The following is a 17,904-nucleotide window of genomic DNA, read 5'->3' on the forward strand; positions in this document are numbered from 1 at the left end:
CAATCCTCTGTACTTCGGCAACGCTTGTTCCCCTCCACAAGGTTCCATGAAACTGACGATGCTGTAACCAAGTCTGCCCGCCGATCCCACCTCTGCAATTGGGAATTGCTATTAACTTCGCATCTTCAGAACGAACGGGCGATTTTACCCCTCGATTATCCGCGATAACGCGCCCCGAGTCGCATTACCAAACATCCCATCCGAGTTACACTACCGCCGTCTTGGTCGCCACCCGCAGTCACCGTGACGCACCTCGCCGCCTGTCATCGTCTAGCTTGCATCGCCTATTCCTCTGCCTACGCCCGGGCTCTCTACCCCATACCTCCTCTCACTATCGCGACTACCCAACTAGCCCGGGTAGCTCTCATCATGTCAGCTCGTCCAACTACTCCCGCTTCTCCCAAGAATGCCAAGGTCAAGTCTCCCAGCCCGGGGTCGCCAATGTTTGGTTGTGGTACGATCCCCTTCTGTTGGGCGAGCCTTTGAGAACGCCATGAGCCCCCGTCTCCCCTTCTAACCGCTTTGCAGAACATGTCCAGCTTCTCTTTGGCCAAGGTCAGGAAGTCATGAACAGCTCCATCGCCCACTACAAGATGATCCTTCGCGGCATCTTCGACGCCACCCCGATCGTCCCCCAAACCTCGACCAACCAAGAAGGCCGTCCTGTCACCTCCCTCACCTCCAATTATCTCTGTCTACAATGCCCGACGACCGTATCTGAGGACGATCGATTAAAACATGGAACTAAAAAGTCGCATCGGTTCTGTATGTGGATGTCCAAGCCACCGCGTTAGTACTTTTGCTGACTTGGGATAGACGTCGATTCCCGAAGCGGATCTCTCTATTGCCAGATATGTGACGACTTGGTCTGGGATCCCACCCTCGAGGAGCTTCGAGTGCGAAAAATAGGAACGGGCTCTTTCACCGGTGAGTATGCTGATGGCGACAGATCTCGGGAGTCGTAAACCTCCCCCATCTCACCCCCAATGACTACATACCACCCAATCTACAGGCTGCTCCATCAACACCAGCGACTAACTTATTATTAGTAGGTCGTAAGAGAAAGCATGACGAGCTCTTCACCGACTCCATTAAGGAGGACCCTCGGTACATCTCCTCCAATACCACCATCGCCTCGTGCCGCGCAAACGGCCTCCGGGGTATCTACAACGCAGGCGCCACCTGCTACCAGAATGTCGTGCTTCAAAGCTTCCTTCACAATCCCCTACTCCGGAATTTCTATCTCAGCGACGGACACCACAGTAATGACTGTCAAGTTCCTCACTGCCTGAGCTGCGCCATGGACGACATGTTCCAGGACTTTTATGCGCTCGAGAACACTAACGGGTATACCGCTGCAAATATCCTGTCGGGTTTCTGGATTTCAGAGAGAAAGGCGTTTGAAAATCTGGTAACCACCAAGGAGCAAGATGCTCACGAATTCTTCCAATTCCTGGCGGAGGAGCTTCACGAGCGGACCGGTGATGGCAAAAAGCCTGAGAGTGGAAGCGAGCATAGCTGCAACTGCATCATCCACCAGACCTTCTATGGCAAAATGCTGACGACGACGACGTGCCAGAATTGCAACGGAACAAGCAATTCCGTTCAGTCATTCTTGGACCTGAGCTTGGGGCTGGACCACCTGGTGCAGAAACGAATTAGGAAAACTGGCCAGAAGAAGCCAGTCCTGACATTGAAAGAGTGCTTAGATGAAGAGTACATCAAGTCAGATAAGTGTGAGTACCGGTGTAATCATTGCAAGGGAACTCAACAGGCGAGAAGACACACTACCATTAAGCGTCTTCCAAACGTCCTATCCGTGCAGCTCAAGGTGGGTTAGCCAGCACTAGCGACTGCTAGATTCCACAGAAAGACAATATGCTAATAGTATGCAGCGCTTCGAGTACCGGCAAGGCCGGCATGATCGGGCAGCTTCTAAGATCGACACTGGGGTGCGGTTTCCGCTGCAGCTCAACATGCTACCCTACACGCAACGTGTGCGCAGTCGTGACAGCCGCGAAAATCTAGAGCTCGAGCGATCCTGCACCTACGACCTCTTGAGTGTGGTGGTTCACGTGGGTGAGATTGAGACTGGTCACTACGTATCATATTGCAGAGTTGGTGATCAAGTGAGTCGATAACGATGAAACGAGTCGGTGGTGATTGCAATGTTTGCTAACGTATTCTTCTGTCTCAGTGGTTCAAATTCAACGATCACAAGGTGGAGCTGGCGAGCCTCTCGGAGGTCCTCGGGGCGCAAGCATACCTGTTATTCTACATCATCCGTTCCCTAGCTTGAGGCTAAGACTTGTAGAGGTAGAGGGCGGCCTACAGGTGGTTGGAGGAAGGGATACCTACGAAGGGAAGGTTGGGAAGAGGCACTAGACCGGCGTCAACGGATATTCAAGACAAAATACACTCTGGGAGAGCAAAGACACAGACACCTGGACTGGGGATGCATAGCTCGGCGCATAGTTTGGAATTGAATACCTCTGTGGGGAATCAACGAAGACTTATATCAGATTCGAGCGCAAAGGGTGCGCATGGCCTCTGGGCTCGTATAGATGGCAATTAGCCCGTGTTGGTTTAGCAGCTTTCTGGCTTCCCAAGGGCTTGTCGGTTCAAGAGCTTCGGTAGGAGACGAGGACTACTATGCTGCAGGGCAAAGTGTATAGAGAGCCCATCCAGATCTCGTTCAAGACTTGTGGGCGGTCTGGTCTGTCTCCGGTCGCCATGTCCAGCTAGGACATTCGAAGTTGGCATAGCAATAGTAATGATTGCTGAGGGTACCCGAGTGGGCGGGCTCAAAGGTGGTTGGGCGAACGTCGAACGAGCGATAGAGCTTCACGACGATATCAGCCATTCTTTCGCCGGTACAGACGATGATGCGAGGTATCGAGGATGGCTTGAGAAGCCACCTAGCGGTGAGGGCGACTATCGTGGTTTCACATCAGCAAATGAGATGAGGTGCAGGGAGGTAGTGCAGTCGCGAGCTAAAGGGGAGACGGATAACGAACATTTAGTCTGGCAGTCATTGTTAAAGAAGGGCGGGTCGATGATGACACAATCCAGAGTCCCCTTGAGCTCAGCTGTACCAATCAGCCAGTTGGTATGGATAGCCTCTTTCATTTTCTTGGGCAGAAATAGCAGTGGTTACCTGGGAGCTTGAGGGGTTGCTGGTAGTCATAAAAGACAAACTCGGGGAAGACGTTGAAGCGATCGTCGTGCTCAAACAACACCAGCTTAGGCCGGTCTTTGACGGGTTGCTTTCTCTAATTCACAGGACGCGACCCAACAAGTCAGCAACCAGTCTTATCTTGGTAGGGTCCTCTCAAATAGTGGCCGAAAAGCACTAGGTCGAACTCACCACAATGTTCTTGAGAGCAACGAAGGCGCTCGGGGTAGAGAGGACGCCGATTGTCGTCGAGGATGAGGCGCCACCGAGGAGCTGTTCAGCCAGGACGTTCGCCGATTCGTCCGAGTACTAGGAGGCACAACACGTTAATAATCACTATTCTGTAAGCCAAGACTTGTTCCTGGTCAACTCAAGCTCTTTGGGGCCCGATAGGAGAGGGGAGCATGGTGTCTGGCCAAGGAGCCGGGTGTACGTAATGAATATGTAATGGGGAGTCGATCATGAAGCCATCTCCGCCAAGAGATGATATTTGAAGTTGCCCGTTTCGGGTGCGCCATTCACCTCGTCGTTAAAAGACCAGGTTGGGGACCGGTTGAGCTTGGCAGATGCATGTTTTACGTACCCAAAACTGCGATTCGTTCCAGTCCTCGGCAAAGGCTGAGATGGACAACGGTTCATCGCCACTGATGACCTGCGCTGTAGGGCCCCCGGCCGTGATGCCGGTCCTGAGCTTCTCAAACTTCTGTTGGCTGGCGTCCTTTTCAGCTTCGAACTCGGCCAGCGCAGCCAGCGCGTGACTCGAGAGCGTTCTGCGAGCGGAATCATATCAGAATGAGTTCTGTGGGCACTGGGACTTTGGAGCAAGAATAGAACAGAGGTGGCTCCTTACATGGGCTCATCATCGCTATCAGACATTGCGGTTGAATGGATACGCAGTACAGAAGAGACGGTTGCTGTGTTAGACGTATTGTTGATGCGATCACTCACTCATGGTGGGGTTGACGAGGTTTGTGACATTTTTGGCGGGGTCCTTATTGCTCCATGCCATGACCACTTGGTACAGGGTATGCTAAAAAGTCTTGGTCAGCTAACTCATGATTCTACTTCAACTTCATCATGGCCCTCTTCGCCCAATCACCCAACACCATGGACGTACAAACATAGGCTGTCAACCAAAGGAAACCTGTACAATTGTTCGGACTCGCAGACTCTCTAATCTATGCGGCCCTATTTACACGGACTCTGTCGGCTTGTCCGCCCAGCCATCTAGCCAATCACCATTTCTCTTGCTCTTGATACAGTACACCAGATGCAAAGCTGCTTTACAACTCATCCAGGACGTGGATGTACTTCTTCTCCTCACGCTTCTCCCTCTCAGTCGCCGGAGGCAGGTCGTAGAAGTTCTGGCTTCGGAATCCTTGCTGCAGCGGTTGTCAGTCACGAGTCCTTCATCATCTCCTACGTCCCATGTCACTTACCAGGTAGTGGTAGGTGAAGTTGGCAATGTCACCAGGCTCAATATCGAGATCCTTCAGGGTCTTGGCCTCGGGATCAATGATCTGGTCCATAAACTCTCGCTCCACCTCGTCAGCGGACATCGTGTGCCACCAGAGCACCTTGTTCAGGACTCCAGCAAGAGGCTTGAGGATGGTTTTGGGCAGGTTGATGTGTCGTCGCTTGTTGTAAATTTCCTTGTCCACCATGTCCGCAAGCTGCCTCATGCTGTACTCCTTGGGTCCGTAGAGCTCAAACGTCTGTCCGGCAGTCGAGTCGTCGTAGGTGATCTTCTCCAGGGCGGCGCCGACATCGATGGACTGAGACAGTCAGTCAATCAGGTTAAAATATTCCCAAACAACACGAAACGACTTACGTGAACGGGCCAGAACTTCTGCTGCATGTTGTTGGAGGTGAACAGGTTGGTGACGCCAGCCAGCTTCAGCAGAAGGTTGTCCTCAAATCCGAAAAGGGGGGCAGGTCGGACTAGAGTCGTCTCGGGGAAGATGCTTCGGGCGACCTCCTCACCACGTCCCTAATTCTCTGGTCAGAATCTTCTTCCATTGATACTGATATCCGCAATGGCACTCACCTTGGTGGCGAAGAACTCCGATCCCGACTTTGAGTCGGCGTTGTGCGACGAAACATGGATATATCGGTCGACATCGTACTTGGCGACGGCCTCCACGATCCGCTCGGTGCCTTCGACGTGCACGTCCTCCAGGGAGAAGTTCCTAATGCCTCTTTTTAGCTCATTGCTCGTTGTCGTTGCCCCTCCGTGGAGAGCTTCCTGGGATGACATACTTGGTCGGGTAGTCTCGGCCAATCAGGTTCAAGACAATGTCAGAGTGCCTGACGCTAGCCTCGATGGAAGCCGTGTTGTGAAGGTCGTATTCCTAGATGGACGAAGCTGTAGCAGGATTCTCGGAAAATTGGCCGGGGGATTCAGTTCGGATATGACATACGACAAAGACGATGCGACCGAGGTCTCCCGTCACCTTGAGATGGCGCTTGGCCATCTCCTCACGGTAGGGAATGACGACGGTGCAACCCTGGCGGGCTATGCGGTAATTGTCAGCCTCCCAGTTCACACATATTCCTTGAGCTTCGGGATTCGGTGCTCACCCAGACGGCTCACGATGTAGCGTCCCAATTGGCCGGTTGCGCCAAATACCGTCGCAGTGTGGCCTGGTTAATCATCGTCAGCTTCGTTTTCGGGATTTCGTGGCTCGGTCGTTCGCACCTCCAAGGGATGATCTAGAACGCAATGGATCGTCAGCAATCACTGGAAATGGCAGCGGCATCGCGGGGACCGTAGAGGAAGCTGTTTGGGAACTTACCGGCCACCCTCGAGTCGGATGATGGGCTTGCCAGTCCGGGTGATGGCAATGTCGGAGAGGAGACGATTGCCGGCAACATTGTGGGCGACCTGGCGGGCAGACCGCACGGCAGAGAGAGGCGAAGCCATGCTTGCGATTGTCTGGAGTGCGCGAGAAAACGCTGCTATCCCTCTCAATTGGCCTTGGTTCGTCGCAACAGCAACGTTTGGTGATGCCCGGGAGCGAAGGTCCAGCCTCGGGGGCGCTAGTTTCGACTCACGTGCGTGGTCACGGGACACATCTGAGCTTCCCAAGCTTTTGTGTTCACTGTGTGGCCCACTGTGTCCGGCTTTTGGTGGGTGTATGGTGGAGGTGGCAGTAGGGGTCCGTGCGCCTTTGGAGGTTGCGACACCAGGCTGCCTGCCAGCCGCGTTGACGAGCTTAGGATCGAACCTACCCAAAGCAACCACGACACTAACAACTCCATCTCTCTCATCGCCGACGACTTCACCACCCTCCAACGAGGACCTTGAGCAAGCCAAGCCTCCTCCTTGTGATCCCCGAATTTCACTTCTGTCGAGTCCCGCATTTCCACGAAACCATCTTCAGTGAGGTGAGGTGCAAGCTACCTGCTGCCCTGCCACAAATACCTACCCGCACACATCACCGCCACCCAACAACACCCACACACGCCCATCATGAGCGCCGACGCCATCCCCGATTTCCTCGCCGAGCAGCGAGACGAGGCTCCCGAGGAGCTCCAGCCCCTTATCCTTGACTTCGAGAACTTTTGGGAACGCAAGCTCTGGCACCAGCTCACCAATGCTCTCGTCGACTTCTTCAGCCACCCCGGCAGCGCCCCTCAACGACTGTCCTTCTACCGGGTCTTCATCCTCAAGTTCGCCGACAAGATCAACCAACTTAAGCTTGTGGATCTCGCTCTAAAGGCCGCCACCGAGTGTACAGGTACGTTGGAATCAGCTCCTCTCCTTCCTCCCTCCGCCGGACTCTGGACGGAGACGCAGTACTGACTGATCTCCCCCTCCAACAGATGATGAGGAGCGTCTGGTCTTCCTGCAAGCCGTTGCCAAGAAGGTCGACAACGAGAACTCCCAAGATGCTCTCGTCTTTGCTTCAGTGGCCGTTGCCCGAGTGAAGTTGGACCTGGAGGACCTCGATGGCGCACGAAAGGACCTAGACAAGGCGGAGAGGATACTTGACTCGTTTGACTCAGTTGAGACGATTGTCCATGCTGCATTCTATGATGCGAATGCCGGTTATTACCAGGTATGCCTTTGTCCCCTCTGCCACAATTCCATCTTGTATGCAGACATCTAACAGAAACCCCGCCTACAGCGCAAGATGGACTTCTCCAACTACTACCGCAATGCCCTCCTCTACCTCGCTTGCATTGACCTGGCCGCACTCAAGCCCGATGAGCGTCATAGGCGAGCCTACCACCTGAGCATTGCTGCTCTCGTCTCCACCAGCATCTACAACTTCGGCGAGCTGCTACTACACCCTATCCTCGACGTCCTGGCCAAGACCGAACACTCCTGGCTGCGAGATCTCCTTTTCGCCTTTAACCGCGGAGACCTCGCCGCCTTCGACGTCCTTTCCGATCGCGTTGAGTCTAACAAGCTCCTCGACCATCACTCTGTGCAGCTCCGCCAGAAGATCTACCTCGCCGCCTTGACTGAGGCCGTCTTCCGCCGACCCCCCCACGACCGAGCCATGTCCTTCGCCACCATCGCTCACGAGACCAAGGTCCGTCCCGAGGAGATTGAGCACCTCATCATGAAGGCCCTGAGTTTGGGTCTCCTTCGGGGAACCATTGACCAGGTGGACGGCGTGGCGCACATCACCTGGGTCCAGCCCAAGGTGCTTGATATGAAGCAGATTGCCGCTATGCGCCAGAGACTGCTCGACTGGGACTCGAGTGTCAACCAGCTCGGCAACTGGATCGAGTCGGCTGGCAAGGATGTGTGGGCAGCGTAGAGAATCACCAGAGACCTCCTGTATAGGCGGCGTTGGTATGAGACCAAAATGACAGGCAAATGTACAATATAGACAATAGAAACCTCTATCCGGGCATACATTACTCCCATGCCCAGGGGACGGCTATTAATCTGACATTCCCGCGACGCCGCATGTGGCCGTCCTTGCAATCCCAAACAGTCAAAACTTGAAGTTTCCGTTCTATCCATGGTAGTATTGTACATCACCAGCATAAGCTAGCCTTGTAAGAAGCACCGACGATCTGACTTTCAAGCAGAAGTCGTGCCAAACACGTTTATTACGCCTACCATCCACGCTGGCCACCAGAGACACCAGATGAGCACGGGGGTGTACATGCCCCACACGTTCCAGCCAAAGCTCGCTTCCCGCAACAGGTCGGCGATGCTGACACCCCAAATCTGGGCGGCGGTGTACACAACAGTGGATGGGGCGACCACATTGAGCAGGCCGGCAAGTGACCAGCGGACAGCGGTGCTCTTGACCGGTCGAACGAAGCTGAGCGGGGTTGCGAGGACACCGATGAGGAAGGCGAGAGAGAAGTTGAGAGTGGCGAGGGTGGAGAGGCACATGCCGAGGACGAGCAGGGAGAAGGACTTTGTAAGCTGGAAGTGTTGCGTCGTCGGCTTGTAGAAGACGTTCACGAGGTAGGAGATGGCAAGAGGTATGGCTGCCGAGATGACGGAGAAGATGGCGAAGGCGGGAGCGAGCATCTGATGTTATGTGAGCGAATTTCCTCCTGCGAGGTAAGGAAAGGGGGCTATGAGGACTTACGCTGGCGGGGAGGCGGTTGAATGTATACAGTGGCACCACGGAGAGGGCATGGCACACGGCAACAATGGCGAGAGGCAGAAATAGATCGCGCTCCTCATTTTGTGCTGGCGTCGGCGAAGAGCTGGCGGCGCCCTTCTTTCCCTTGCTTTTAGACTTGGACTTTTCGGATCCTTGGGTTGCTGACTGGCCACTCTTAACCCAGAGGGAGATGGCCATGATGGTGAAGTTGGCGGCCAGGAGCATAGCACTCGGTAAATAGGTACCGATACTGACGAAGCGGTCCGTCTGCATGAGGAGGTAGAAGAAAAAACTCTGGTGTAAATGTTCAAGAAGGTTGTTGAGACTGCGGAATGATCCCTCGACCAACCGGCCCATGGCCATCTCGTCCTGAAAGCCTTCACCATAGGGCTGGAGGGTGACGGCGTCAACATGGTACGGGATGAAGCTGCTGTGAGCGCCTGCAGCGTACCCAAGACCCTGGTTCAGCATGCCGCGGAGCATTGTCCGGAGGCGGTCAGGGTACTTGTTCGTATGTTGCTTCATCTTCTGTATCGAGGTGGTCATGCCCATCTGACCACCGGCGATGTTGACAATGGAGTTGATGAGATCCAGGTTGGGCAGCTGGCCGTTGGGGCCGTCATAGATTACGTGGATGGCCTTGAAGTGTTGCTCCTGGGGGTAGTCGATGGCAATGGCGCCCTGGAGGGCTCCTGACTTGAGGGGGAGGGGGGAGACCAGCTCGGGATTATGGGCGTCGTGGTAGGCGTCAACCCAGGCCTGGGTGCCCGTTTTGCTGTCCGGGGGTACAACTAGGATGATGTCCTTGGACCAGAGAGACCAGCCTGTGATCACACGTCAGCCTCCGAACAAGCCGTCAAATACCACGGAATACACACGTTTGAAATATCGGACCAAGGTCAGGGCCAAGGACACGCCGTTGCGGTTCAGCTGCTCTTCGACATTCTTCCAGGCGGCGACCAGAACAATAGCCTCGGTTGCGTCGCCACGGGGGGCCTGGAGGATGGCATAGAGGTTCTGGCCAGAGTACTCATCGCCGGCGGAATGGTAAGTGTAGTTTTGGCGACCGACCTTGAGTCCAACGCCCGTCAGAATCTCCTCAAGCTTGTCGTTGATTCTGCAAATCCCCAATCAGCACGATTCAGCGTCAGTTGCGCGCCTGCACAATAAACGTACTGGTAGTTATCACGGCCCACGACCTCATCCACCTCGTGCCGGTATGCCCGCAAGACATGCTGTTCGCTCCCGCCAAAGTAGGTGTGCACCTGGCCGGGCAGCAGGGCGTTCTCGGAGATGTAGGTACGGCGCGAGTAGTTGTTGAGCGGTAGGAGAAAGAGCCAGACGACGCCGACCAGGATGCATAGGAAGGACAGGTAAGGAGGAAGCTTGAGGATGCGCGGGTCGCGACGCAGCGAGAGCGCCGAGGCTGGGAGGCAGAGAGCACGGGTTAGCGACAGGCTAGATAACACGGGGCACCACGGCGTGAGGGAGCAGCTTACAAAGGAGTCGCGACATGATTAAAGAGAGGCTTTCGCGCGACGAGTAACAACCAACGCCGCGGGACTCTCAATCGTCCGAGTTGTCGTCAAGACTAGGTTCCGTGTACATCTACAGCTCCCGATGCCACCACGAATCCGTAATCCGTGCTGAGGAGGTACGTACCGAACAAGCGACTGCCTGGACTCACAGCGCCGCTTGGACTGGGAAGCAGCGACCCGCCCAGGGGCACAGCCGATGGCGGGGACGCCGTATTCAACTATCGGGGCTTCTTCCAATGTAACATGTGGCTGGTTTGACACCTTCGTCGCCTGAGCACGTGCTCACGCGTCCCTGATTTTGGGCAACAAGGCAGCTATGCGTCCAGCATCTGAATGGATTTCATCGATATCAAGCAGGAGGCTTTTGATTTTGTGCCCAAGGGCACGAATATATTAATAAACAAAACCACTGCCGGCTTGGCCAATGAGTATCTGAGCGCTACCAATCAATGAAGTACATTCGACCCGTCATCGCTGCCTCCGTCTGTATTGTCCATGACGGCATCCCGAGTTGCTCCCATCCCATACAACATAAACAACGACGGTAACAATGGAGTTGGTCGAGTCAGACCATCCGACAAATCGGCCCATCTAGCATCCCGTCTTTTAAATGCCACGCCAACCAGTGACCCAGAAATGATTCCCAAGTACAATGCCATTCTATATTACAAAAGATGATGCTGTGCCATTGCCAGATGAATACACACGCACGTTCAAGGTCCCAGGCGCTGTGTAGTTCCCACAAGCTCCGTCGCCGCACTACCGCCAGGGCCGGTCCGGTTGTTAGATGGCAACACGCCGAATCGCCCGTAGGTTTTCTGGTCGACGCTCACATAATGCGGGAGGATCGCCAGCAGGTTAAGGCGCGACTCAATCCAGCGAAGCGCCCACTCCGGAGGAGCCAGGAATTTCACATAGCCGAAACCAGCTACAACAGTGAATCAGCCATCATCTTTCATCTTGACATTTAGGATGAAAGAAAACTTACCAGCGTATCCAACGATAACACCGCATAGATGGCCCAGGAAGCTAGTCCTCGGGACCAAAGCCGCCACCACCAAGATCAAGAGCAGCGGTGTCGTCCAAGTGGGGATATGAACGGTGCCAATGACGAGATACGGATTCGTCTTGTAGGTTCGAATGGCCTCCATACCCAGCAACAAGAACACCCATAGGCTATCATGGCACGTCAGTCACAGTCGCTAAAAAAAGAGTCTTGCCAGCCAAAGTATTCTCACCTCGCGCCTACAACCTCACTGTTCGCCCGCAAGATGGCTCTCTCGATCACCACGTATAGCACGCCCGGGATCGTCGTCAACGCTGAAACAGATCAGTTTCACAATTTCGGTGGCTAGATTCGAGCGGTTCGTGCTTACGTCCGAAAAACAGGGCCAGAGTCGTCAAAGTCCCATACTCGGCCTCAAACCTCTCCATCAGCGGCGTCAAGGCCAGCACGTTGAGGAGCGCATGGATGAAGTTCAAATGGATTAATGGGAACGTCGATAGTCGGTATGCTGTAACGCGCACCATGTTAGCACATGCGCCAGCGGCCGGGCATCTCAGGGTAGAAACTCACCTGCGGTAATGCTGATCTGATCAGGGATCAGGGCTCCCCATTTCTGCAAGTCCAACACCGACTGGAATCCAGCCGCCCAGAAGGCGAAAATTATCACCACTATTATCCGAGTGAAGAGCGGAAGCCGGGACACATAGGACCGGGCTCTAACGGTGTTGAAGCTTTGTACGCTCGGCATGTCGATGCGATTCTCACGGCGCGGAGCAGCCGGGACGTTCGGTGGAGATTGGCGCACGCGACAGGAGGTTGTCGAGGGTATCGAACGGATGGAACGGGATGTCGTTGGTCGATGGAGTCGATCGCTCCGAGCCTCGCGTCTAGGGACTTCACTTTAGCCCGTTCCCCTCGGTTCAACAAGCAGCAAGGCCCAAAAGTTGGAGTAATGCAATGCCGGGATGAACAGGCGGAAACTGGACAGATAACTTGGGCCGTGGTAGGACCTGTTGGCCTTATCGCCATGTGACTTGACTTAGCACTCAGGAGAAAGTTAGTGCCAGACGCAACGCCACACTTGATGACTAACGACAGCGGCGCGCCCGGCCGATGCTCGATCCGCCGACTTAGTCTCCCGCATCCGCCAGGATGATCTTGATGACCAACCCGGCAATGCCAATTGATCAATTGTTACGTAGCAAGGAACCTATGCCGAGGAAGTAAAACAAACACGGTATCACAAGGAAGGCACATAAAGACTCAGCCTTATAGAGAAGAGACTAAACCTTGTTCAGTGCCTCCCCGATTCTCGCTAACTATCGCCCGCAATCAGATTACGAAGTCCATATTGAACATGCTGAGTCCCTAATCCTAGTACCAGGCCCTAAGTCATACCCTTAATCATAACGGCTAAGCCTATTTTTATTCTATTATTTAGACCCCGACATCACAATTCACGTTTTAAATGGTCATAAACGTCACCAGACGTTTGTCCGGTCTACTAGCTTTCATCAAGAGCACACTGCACATGACCGAGGCCGGCAAAATATTTGAACTGTTTGATTTTGTACAACCTATAAAACTATATGCTCCTCCCGTTCCTACAAGTGGAAAAAGTAAAACATGGGACAAACGGCAGTGCGTAACCAACACTGTCCTTCATGTAGGTCCCCTCTTATACGCCATTGTAACCCGAATCATTCCTCATCTCGATCCATTGCTTCCCATATTTAGTTCTTCTTGCTGTTCTTGGCCATGGTGTTAAGAGCGCTACCGTTCTTGAACCACTCAATCTGAGGGCCGTTGAAGGTGTGCGAAAGAGGGACCTCGAAAGCCGCACCCTCCTTGGGGTGAACGGTCATGATGAAGGGCTTGCCAACCTCGAGCTCGGTGCAAGGGAGGTCAATACGGTCATCAGGCTTGATCTTCTCGTAGTCGGCAGGGTCGGTGAAGGTCAGGGGCAGCATGCCCTGCTTCTTCAAGTTGGTCTCGTGGATACGGGCGAAGGATCGGGTGATGATAGCCAGACCGCCGAGGTGACGGGGCTCGAGTGCGGCATGCTCTCGGGAAGAACCCTCGCCGTAGTTCCAGTCACCAACAACGACCCATCGGATGCCCTTGGCCTTGTAGTCACGGGCAACAGCAGGGACGGCACCCCACTCGCCGTTGGAGTAGTTCTGGATGTTGTTGGCCTCCTCGTTGGCCTCGTTGATGGCGCCGATCAACATGTTGTTGGAGATGTTGTCGAGATGACCACGGTACTTGAGCCAGGGACCAGCCATGGAGATGTGATCAGTGGTGGTCTTGCCCTTAGCCTTGATGAGGATGGGGAGGTCAAGAGCGTCCTTGCCGTCCCAGGCGTTGAAGGGGGAGAGGAGCTGGAGACGGTCGGAGGTGGGGGCGACATCGACCTGGACGCTGGCGCGGTCCTTGGGAGGAGCCTGGTAGGTGTCGTTACCGGGGTCATAACCAAGCGCGGGAAGACCATCGCCGGTAGGGGCAGCGAGCTTGAAGTCGTTGCCGTCCTTGTCCTTGAGGGTGTCGGTCAAGGGGTTGAAGTGAAGAGAGCCAGCGACAGCCATGGCAACGACCATGTCAGGAGAGGCAACGAAAGAGTGAGTGGCGGGGTTACCGTCGTTTCGGCCAGTGAAGTTTCGGTTGAAGGAGGAGATGATGGAGTTGGGAGTGCCCTTGGGGACATCACGACGATCCCACTGGCCAATGCAGGGACCGCAGGCGTTGGCAACGACAATGCCACCGAACTCCTCGAAGGTCTGGAGCTGACCATCGCGGGCAATGGTGGCGCGAATCTGCTCGGAACCGGGAGACACAACAAAGGCAGCCTTGGACTTGATACCGTGGTTGAGGGCATCGCGGGCAATAGAGGCGGCACGGGACATATCCTCGTACGAGGAGTTGGTGCAAGAGCCGATCAAAGAGACCTTGAGCTCCTCGGGCCAGTTGTTGTCCTTGACGGCCTGGCTGAACTTGGAGATGGGGGTGCCCAGGTCAGGGGTGAAGGGACCGTTGATGTAGGGCTCGAGCTCCGACATGTTGATCTCGATATACTGGTCATATTCCGCGCCCTCGTCAGGTCGAAGACCGTGAGCGTAGGTGCGGGCGAAGTCACCGATCTCAGTTCGCTTAGTGGCCGCGAGGTAGTCGTACATGCGTTCGTTGAAGGGGAACACCGAGGTAGTGGCACCAATTTCAGCACCCCTGTGCATTGTTAGCATCAATTCTGCATCAACCAGAGGATTCGGGGGCCAGAAACATGTTGCAAATTGTGGCCATGCCTGTGCAAGAGAAGGTCTGCACGCCCTCACCGAAGTACTCAACGATGGCGCCAGTGCCACCCTTGACGGTCAGGATATCAGCGACCTTGAGGATAATGTCTAAGAAGATATGTTAGTACAGCAGTCAACCTAGCAGGCATTGGTGTCACATACCCTTGGGAGCGGCCCAGCCGTTGAGCTGGCCAGTCAGCTTGATACCGATGACCTTGGGGGCCTTGAGCTCCCAGGGAAGGTTGGCCATGACATCGACGGCATCAGCACCTCCGACACCGATAGCGGCCATACCAAGACCACCACCGTTGGGGGTGTGAGAGTCAGTGCCAATGAGGAGACCGCCGGGGAAAGCATAGTTCTCGAGGAGAATCTGGTGGATGATACCGGAGCCGGGGCGCCAGAAACCAATGTTGTACTTGGCACAGGCAGTGGCCAGGAAGTTGTAGACCTCAGAGTTGATGTCGATAGCACGGGCAAGATCCTGGGCGCCACCGGACTGAGCCTCAATCAAGTGATCGCAGTGAACGGTACTGGGGTTGGCAACGGACTCCATGCCAGCGGACATGAACTGGAGGATGGCCATCTGGGCGGTGGCATCCTGGCAAGCAACACGATCAGGTCGGAGCTTGAGGTAGGAGGTACCACGCTCGATCTCCTGACCATGAGGATCATCCAAGTGAGAGTAGAGAATCTTCTCGGCGTAGGTCAGGGGTCGGTTAAGGCGAGCGCGGACAATGTCGATGTTCTCCGACATCTTCTTGTAGTTGATGAAGTTGTTATCCTCCCAGTTGTTCTGGCGGACCTGTATAGTGGGGCGAGTCAGTCTCCATTGCTATCTCAAAAACACTGCTTCTGGTTTGTGAAATGCTGCTGCCACAGTCCATGACAGTTCTGTTTATTGTAGCTTGGCATTGCGCCGATTGTGACGATTGCCGGTATTGCCGAGTGAACCAGATGCGGAGTTGCAGTGAGCAGTGACATCAGCGGCATGTGAGCGAGAGAGCGCGTACAGCAGACACAGCGAGCCCCCCACATCCCACATGCGCCAGCACACATGCACAAACCAGGAGCAGCGGATTATGTGAAGATCAATAATCAAGCTCACCTTGCGGTCCAGAGGGCTGTCGGAGATGCTAGCCATGCGGCGGATGCCCGAGGCGGCGCCAGCAAAGGCACGGCTCCGGGCAACATTGCCCAGAACCTGTCGAGAGGCAAGCATTGTGGTGGAGGGAGGACGAGTATGAGACGTCCAATTGAGGGGAGAGGGTCTGGGGGGGTATCACAGGGAAGAGGAAGCACAAAAGAGAAGAGACGCTCTCGAGGGGACGAGAGGGGAGGACAGAGTATTAAAAGAAAGGAAGAATTGTGTTCGCCCGGTGGAGGAGAAGAGGTGTTTTTGGCCCGGGGCACCGCCAGCCGAGACCGAGCCAGAGCAAGAGCCTGAGAGTGACGGACTGCCCTGGCTGTGTGCAGCCGTCCGGATGTTACCTCCACGCACGGTGAGGTGAGGTACCTGCCTGCCATGTTTCGCCGTTCCCCAAATGGCCCACGGTTGAAGGGCCCCAGCACCTACACGCCCCCCTCCGCCCACCTGCTCCCCCAACTTGCCGCCCAAAGCCTCCGAAAGCCCCCCAATAGCCCTGGGATCCACCACTGTGGGTCCACTGAATGCACCACTGCGGCACCCCCTGTGAGAGGGTGAGGAGCAGCTCGAGCGGGCGCGTCCACCGGCCACCGGGGCTTCCACTAAAAACCACTGCAGCGAGGGGCGGGGCGCCTGCAGCCAGCCAATGGCGAGCAGTGAGAAAATAATCGGCACATCCCTTAGGCTCCCCTTCGTCATGGACAGTAACCGAAAACCTCCACTCTGCCGAGGGAGCAACTGTCCATGTCACTCTTCCAGCCAGGCCGCGGATAACACACGACCATTAGCCCACGATGGTACCCCCAGCACCTTGACATTTGGGAATACCTAGGATATCGGACGCCGTGTTCGAAACTGTGCTGCAAGTACCCTTTTTCCGTTTGCTTGTGCGCTCTCCTTCCATCCATCATCGACCCACCCCTCCTTATCCATCCGGCCACGCTCACATCGTCATTCCCCCATGTCGCTCCCCAGACTGACCCCAAAGTCCTGAAGATGAACTCCGTCAAGTGACGAGCACGTAGCGACGCGAACAGCAGCTGCCATCGGCAACACACCCCGCCAACCTCAAACCACGAGCCACTACAGGTCGACCGCCCCCCGGGAACGCCGATTCAACTGCGCGCAGACCGAGAGGGCAGCACCAAAGAGTAGAAAATAGAGCCCCATTCCAGATGCGATTGAGCTCCATGATTGGACCCGCCCCGCCCCGCCCCGTCCTTCGTCCGTCTGGGCCTTGGTTGCTGGAGGAGTGGGCAAAATGCTTCTTGCGTCAGAGCTTGCCCCTCCATCGCCGAAGAATGCCCCGGATACCGACCGGAGGAGGACGGACCTTCGGCTTGGACTTCGACATTATGAGAGCATTGCCACGGCTTCTGTTCGGCTGGAGAGCTCGGGCGGTCAGCGGTCAGGTTAACCAGCGGCACAACATGCCCTCTGGAAAAACCCAGCAGTGAGGGCTTCGGAATGACACAATCTTACTCGGTTCCATTTCCGGCCACGAATGATGCCGGTCACGATGCTGTTGACAATGCTCGGTATGCTCGCAAAAAGTTCACCGTCCGCATCGACATCCACGTCCCCATACCCATGGCAACAGGATTCCTTTCCAACTCCACCAACGGACGTAGATGATTTTCAATAGACGGCAAAGCATCCTGGAACTATAACGTTGGTCTGGGCGAGTTCCACTCTCCACACACGGGACTGGGTTCTCCAGAATTCTACTCAACTACGAATACCTTTGGGTCGTCTGCGGTTACTCCCTCGCGTTGCGATCCTCTCTTGCACGCTTCCTCCCTCCCGTCGGTCCTCCTCTACGCCTCGGACGGAGGTTCGGCTGTCAGGCGCGGCAGCGGCAGAGACCCAGCGACTCCACGTGCAGATAACGGCCTGCTCCCACCAGCGCCGCCAAGACCCAGGTCAAGGTCAAATGGATGACGATGGAGTCGATGGACCCGTCTCCCATCTCTACCCCCCCTGGCTCTCGTTTTCCAGCCCTTCCTGGGCATCACGGGTTGGACAAGTCACAGCAGCTGGCTTACCATCTCGGCTGGCGAGAAGCCCAGGAGCTCCAGGGACCCACTCCGCCGCTGGCTGGTCCGGGGGGAGCGGAGGAGAAAATTACCGCATGGCATCCCAGAAGTGGCTTAGCATCCCCCGGCT

At 55.3% G+C, this 17,904-nt stretch overlaps 7 protein-coding genes across 7 annotated transcripts; 2 read left to right on the plus strand and 5 right to left on the minus strand.

The window, feature by feature from the left end:
• Positions 1-369: 369 nt before the first annotated feature.
• On the plus strand, positions 370-2,299 carry BGZ61DRAFT_482831 (uncharacterized protein; the record flags this gene model as incomplete). The annotated part of the gene is made up of 6 exons (XM_046249429.1): positions 370-454; positions 529-765; positions 817-927; positions 1,053-1,831; positions 1,896-2,129; positions 2,198-2,299. 6 exons carry the CDS (start codon positions 370-372, stop codon positions 2,297-2,299), a joined length of 1,548 nt encoding a protein of 515 aa, XP_046098831.1.
• BGZ61DRAFT_459415 (putative N6-adenine methyltransferase-domain-containing protein) lies at positions 2,241-4,141 on the minus strand. The gene is made up of 6 exons (XM_046246911.1): positions 4,026-4,141; positions 3,759-3,945; positions 3,368-3,484; positions 3,158-3,272; positions 3,018-3,089; positions 2,241-2,934 (listed from the first exon to the last, which is right to left on the minus strand). Exons 1-6 carry the CDS (start codon positions 4,049-4,051, stop codon positions 2,696-2,698), a joined length of 756 nt encoding a protein of 251 aa, XP_046098832.1. The 5' UTR covers positions 4,052-4,141; the 3' UTR covers positions 2,241-2,695.
• BGZ61DRAFT_459421 (uncharacterized protein) lies at positions 4,142-6,167 on the minus strand. Its single transcript, XM_046246912.1, has 9 exons — positions 5,971-6,167; positions 5,874-5,887; positions 5,756-5,818; positions 5,596-5,690; positions 5,435-5,526; positions 5,223-5,364; positions 5,007-5,165; positions 4,615-4,950; positions 4,142-4,557 (listed from the first exon to the last, which is right to left on the minus strand). Exons 1-9 carry the CDS (start codon positions 6,096-6,098, stop codon positions 4,459-4,461), a joined length of 1,128 nt encoding a protein of 375 aa, XP_046098833.1. The 5' UTR covers positions 6,099-6,167; the 3' UTR covers positions 4,142-4,458.
• Positions 6,168-6,647: 480 nt separating this feature from the next.
• BGZ61DRAFT_537132 (uncharacterized protein) lies at positions 6,648-7,947 on the plus strand (the record flags this gene model as incomplete). The annotated part of the gene is made up of 3 exons (XM_046254491.1): positions 6,648-6,915; positions 7,001-7,236; positions 7,306-7,947. The coding sequence occupies 3 exons, from the start codon at positions 6,648-6,650 to the stop codon at positions 7,945-7,947; spliced, it is 1,146 nt and encodes a 381-aa protein (XP_046098834.1).
• Positions 7,948-8,216: 269 nt separating this feature from the next.
• BGZ61DRAFT_537133 (Gaa1-like protein) lies at positions 8,217-10,272 on the minus strand (the record flags this gene model as incomplete). The annotated part of the gene is made up of 5 exons (XM_046254492.1): positions 8,217-8,678; positions 8,740-9,581; positions 9,636-9,874; positions 9,934-10,183; positions 10,257-10,272. The coding sequence occupies 5 exons, from the start codon at positions 10,270-10,272 to the stop codon at positions 8,217-8,219; spliced, it is 1,809 nt and encodes a 602-aa protein (XP_046098835.1).
• A 385-nt stretch (positions 10,273-10,657) lies between these two features.
• Positions 10,658-12,317, minus strand: BGZ61DRAFT_459429 (rhomboid family protein). The gene is made up of 5 exons (XM_046246913.1): positions 11,872-12,317; positions 11,672-11,809; positions 11,534-11,615; positions 11,284-11,471; positions 10,658-11,223 (listed from the first exon to the last, which is right to left on the minus strand). The coding sequence occupies exons 1-5, from the start codon at positions 12,047-12,049 to the stop codon at positions 11,009-11,011; spliced, it is 801 nt and encodes a 266-aa protein (XP_046098836.1). The 5' UTR covers positions 12,050-12,317; the 3' UTR covers positions 10,658-11,008.
• Positions 12,318-12,851: 534 nt separating this feature from the next.
• BGZ61DRAFT_459432 (aconitase family-domain-containing protein) lies at positions 12,852-16,144 on the minus strand. Its single transcript, XM_046246914.1, has 4 exons — positions 15,700-16,144; positions 14,754-15,396; positions 14,579-14,699; positions 12,852-14,523 (listed from the first exon to the last, which is right to left on the minus strand). The coding sequence occupies exons 1-4, from the start codon at positions 15,811-15,813 to the stop codon at positions 13,035-13,037; spliced, it is 2,367 nt and encodes a 788-aa protein (XP_046098837.1). The 5' UTR covers positions 15,814-16,144; the 3' UTR covers positions 12,852-13,034.
• Positions 16,145-17,904: the final 1,760 nt, after the last annotated feature.

Source organism: Ilyonectria robusta, assembly GCF_021365365.1.
Source record: "Ilyonectria robusta strain PMI_751 chromosome Unknown BGZ61scaffold_23, whole genome shotgun sequence".
Lineage (NCBI taxonomy): Eukaryota > Fungi > Ascomycota > Sordariomycetes > Hypocreales > Nectriaceae > Ilyonectria > Ilyonectria robusta.

Excerpts from the sequence above, each read along its gene's own strand:
- BGZ61DRAFT_459415 (XM_046246911.1), bottom strand. The coding sequence starts at position 4,051 with ATGTCTGATAGCGATGATGAGCCCAT. Across the intron at positions 3,946-4,025 it reads GATAGCGATGATGAGCCCAT|AACGCTCTCGAGTCACGCGC; the intron begins GTAAGGAGCCAC and ends TTCCGCTCGCAG. Across the intron at positions 2,935-3,017 it reads CAATGACTGCCAGACTAAAT|TCGCCCTCACCGCTAGGTGG; the intron begins GTTCGTTATCCG and ends AAACCACGATAG.
- BGZ61DRAFT_459421 (XM_046246912.1), bottom strand. The coding sequence starts at position 6,098 with ATGGCTTCGCCTCTCTCTGCCGTGCGGTCTGCCCGCCAGGTCGCCCAC. Across the intron at positions 5,527-5,595 it reads TCGGTCGCATCGTCTTTGTC|GAATACGACCTTCACAACAC; the intron begins GTATGTCATATC and ends TCGTCCATCTAG. Across the intron at positions 4,951-5,006 it reads AGAAGTTCTGGCCCGTTCAC|TCCATCGATGTCGGCGCCGC; the intron begins GTAAGTCGTTTC and ends TGACTGTCTCAG.
- BGZ61DRAFT_459429 (XM_046246913.1), bottom strand. The coding sequence starts at position 12,049 with ATGCCGAGCGTACAAAGCTTCAACACCGTTAGAGCCCGGTCCTATGTG. Across the intron at positions 11,472-11,533 it reads AGTGAGGTTGTAGGCGCGAG|CCTATGGGTGTTCTTGTTGC; the intron begins GTGAGAATACTT and ends GTGCCATGATAG. Across the intron at positions 11,224-11,283 it reads TGTTATCGTTGGATACGCTG|CTGGTTTCGGCTATGTGAAA; the intron begins GTAAGTTTTCTT and ends TCACTGTTGTAG.
- BGZ61DRAFT_459432 (XM_046246914.1), bottom strand. The coding sequence starts at position 15,813 with ATGCTTGCCTCTCGACAGGTTCTGGGCAATGTTGCCCGGAGCCGTGCC. Across the intron at positions 15,397-15,699 it reads ACAGCCCTCTGGACCGCAAG|GTCCGCCAGAACAACTGGGA; the intron begins GTGAGCTTGATT and ends CCCACTATACAG. Across the intron at positions 14,524-14,578 it reads ATGGCCACAATTTGCAACAT|GGGTGCTGAAATTGGTGCCA; the intron begins GTTTCTGGCCCC and ends AACAATGCACAG.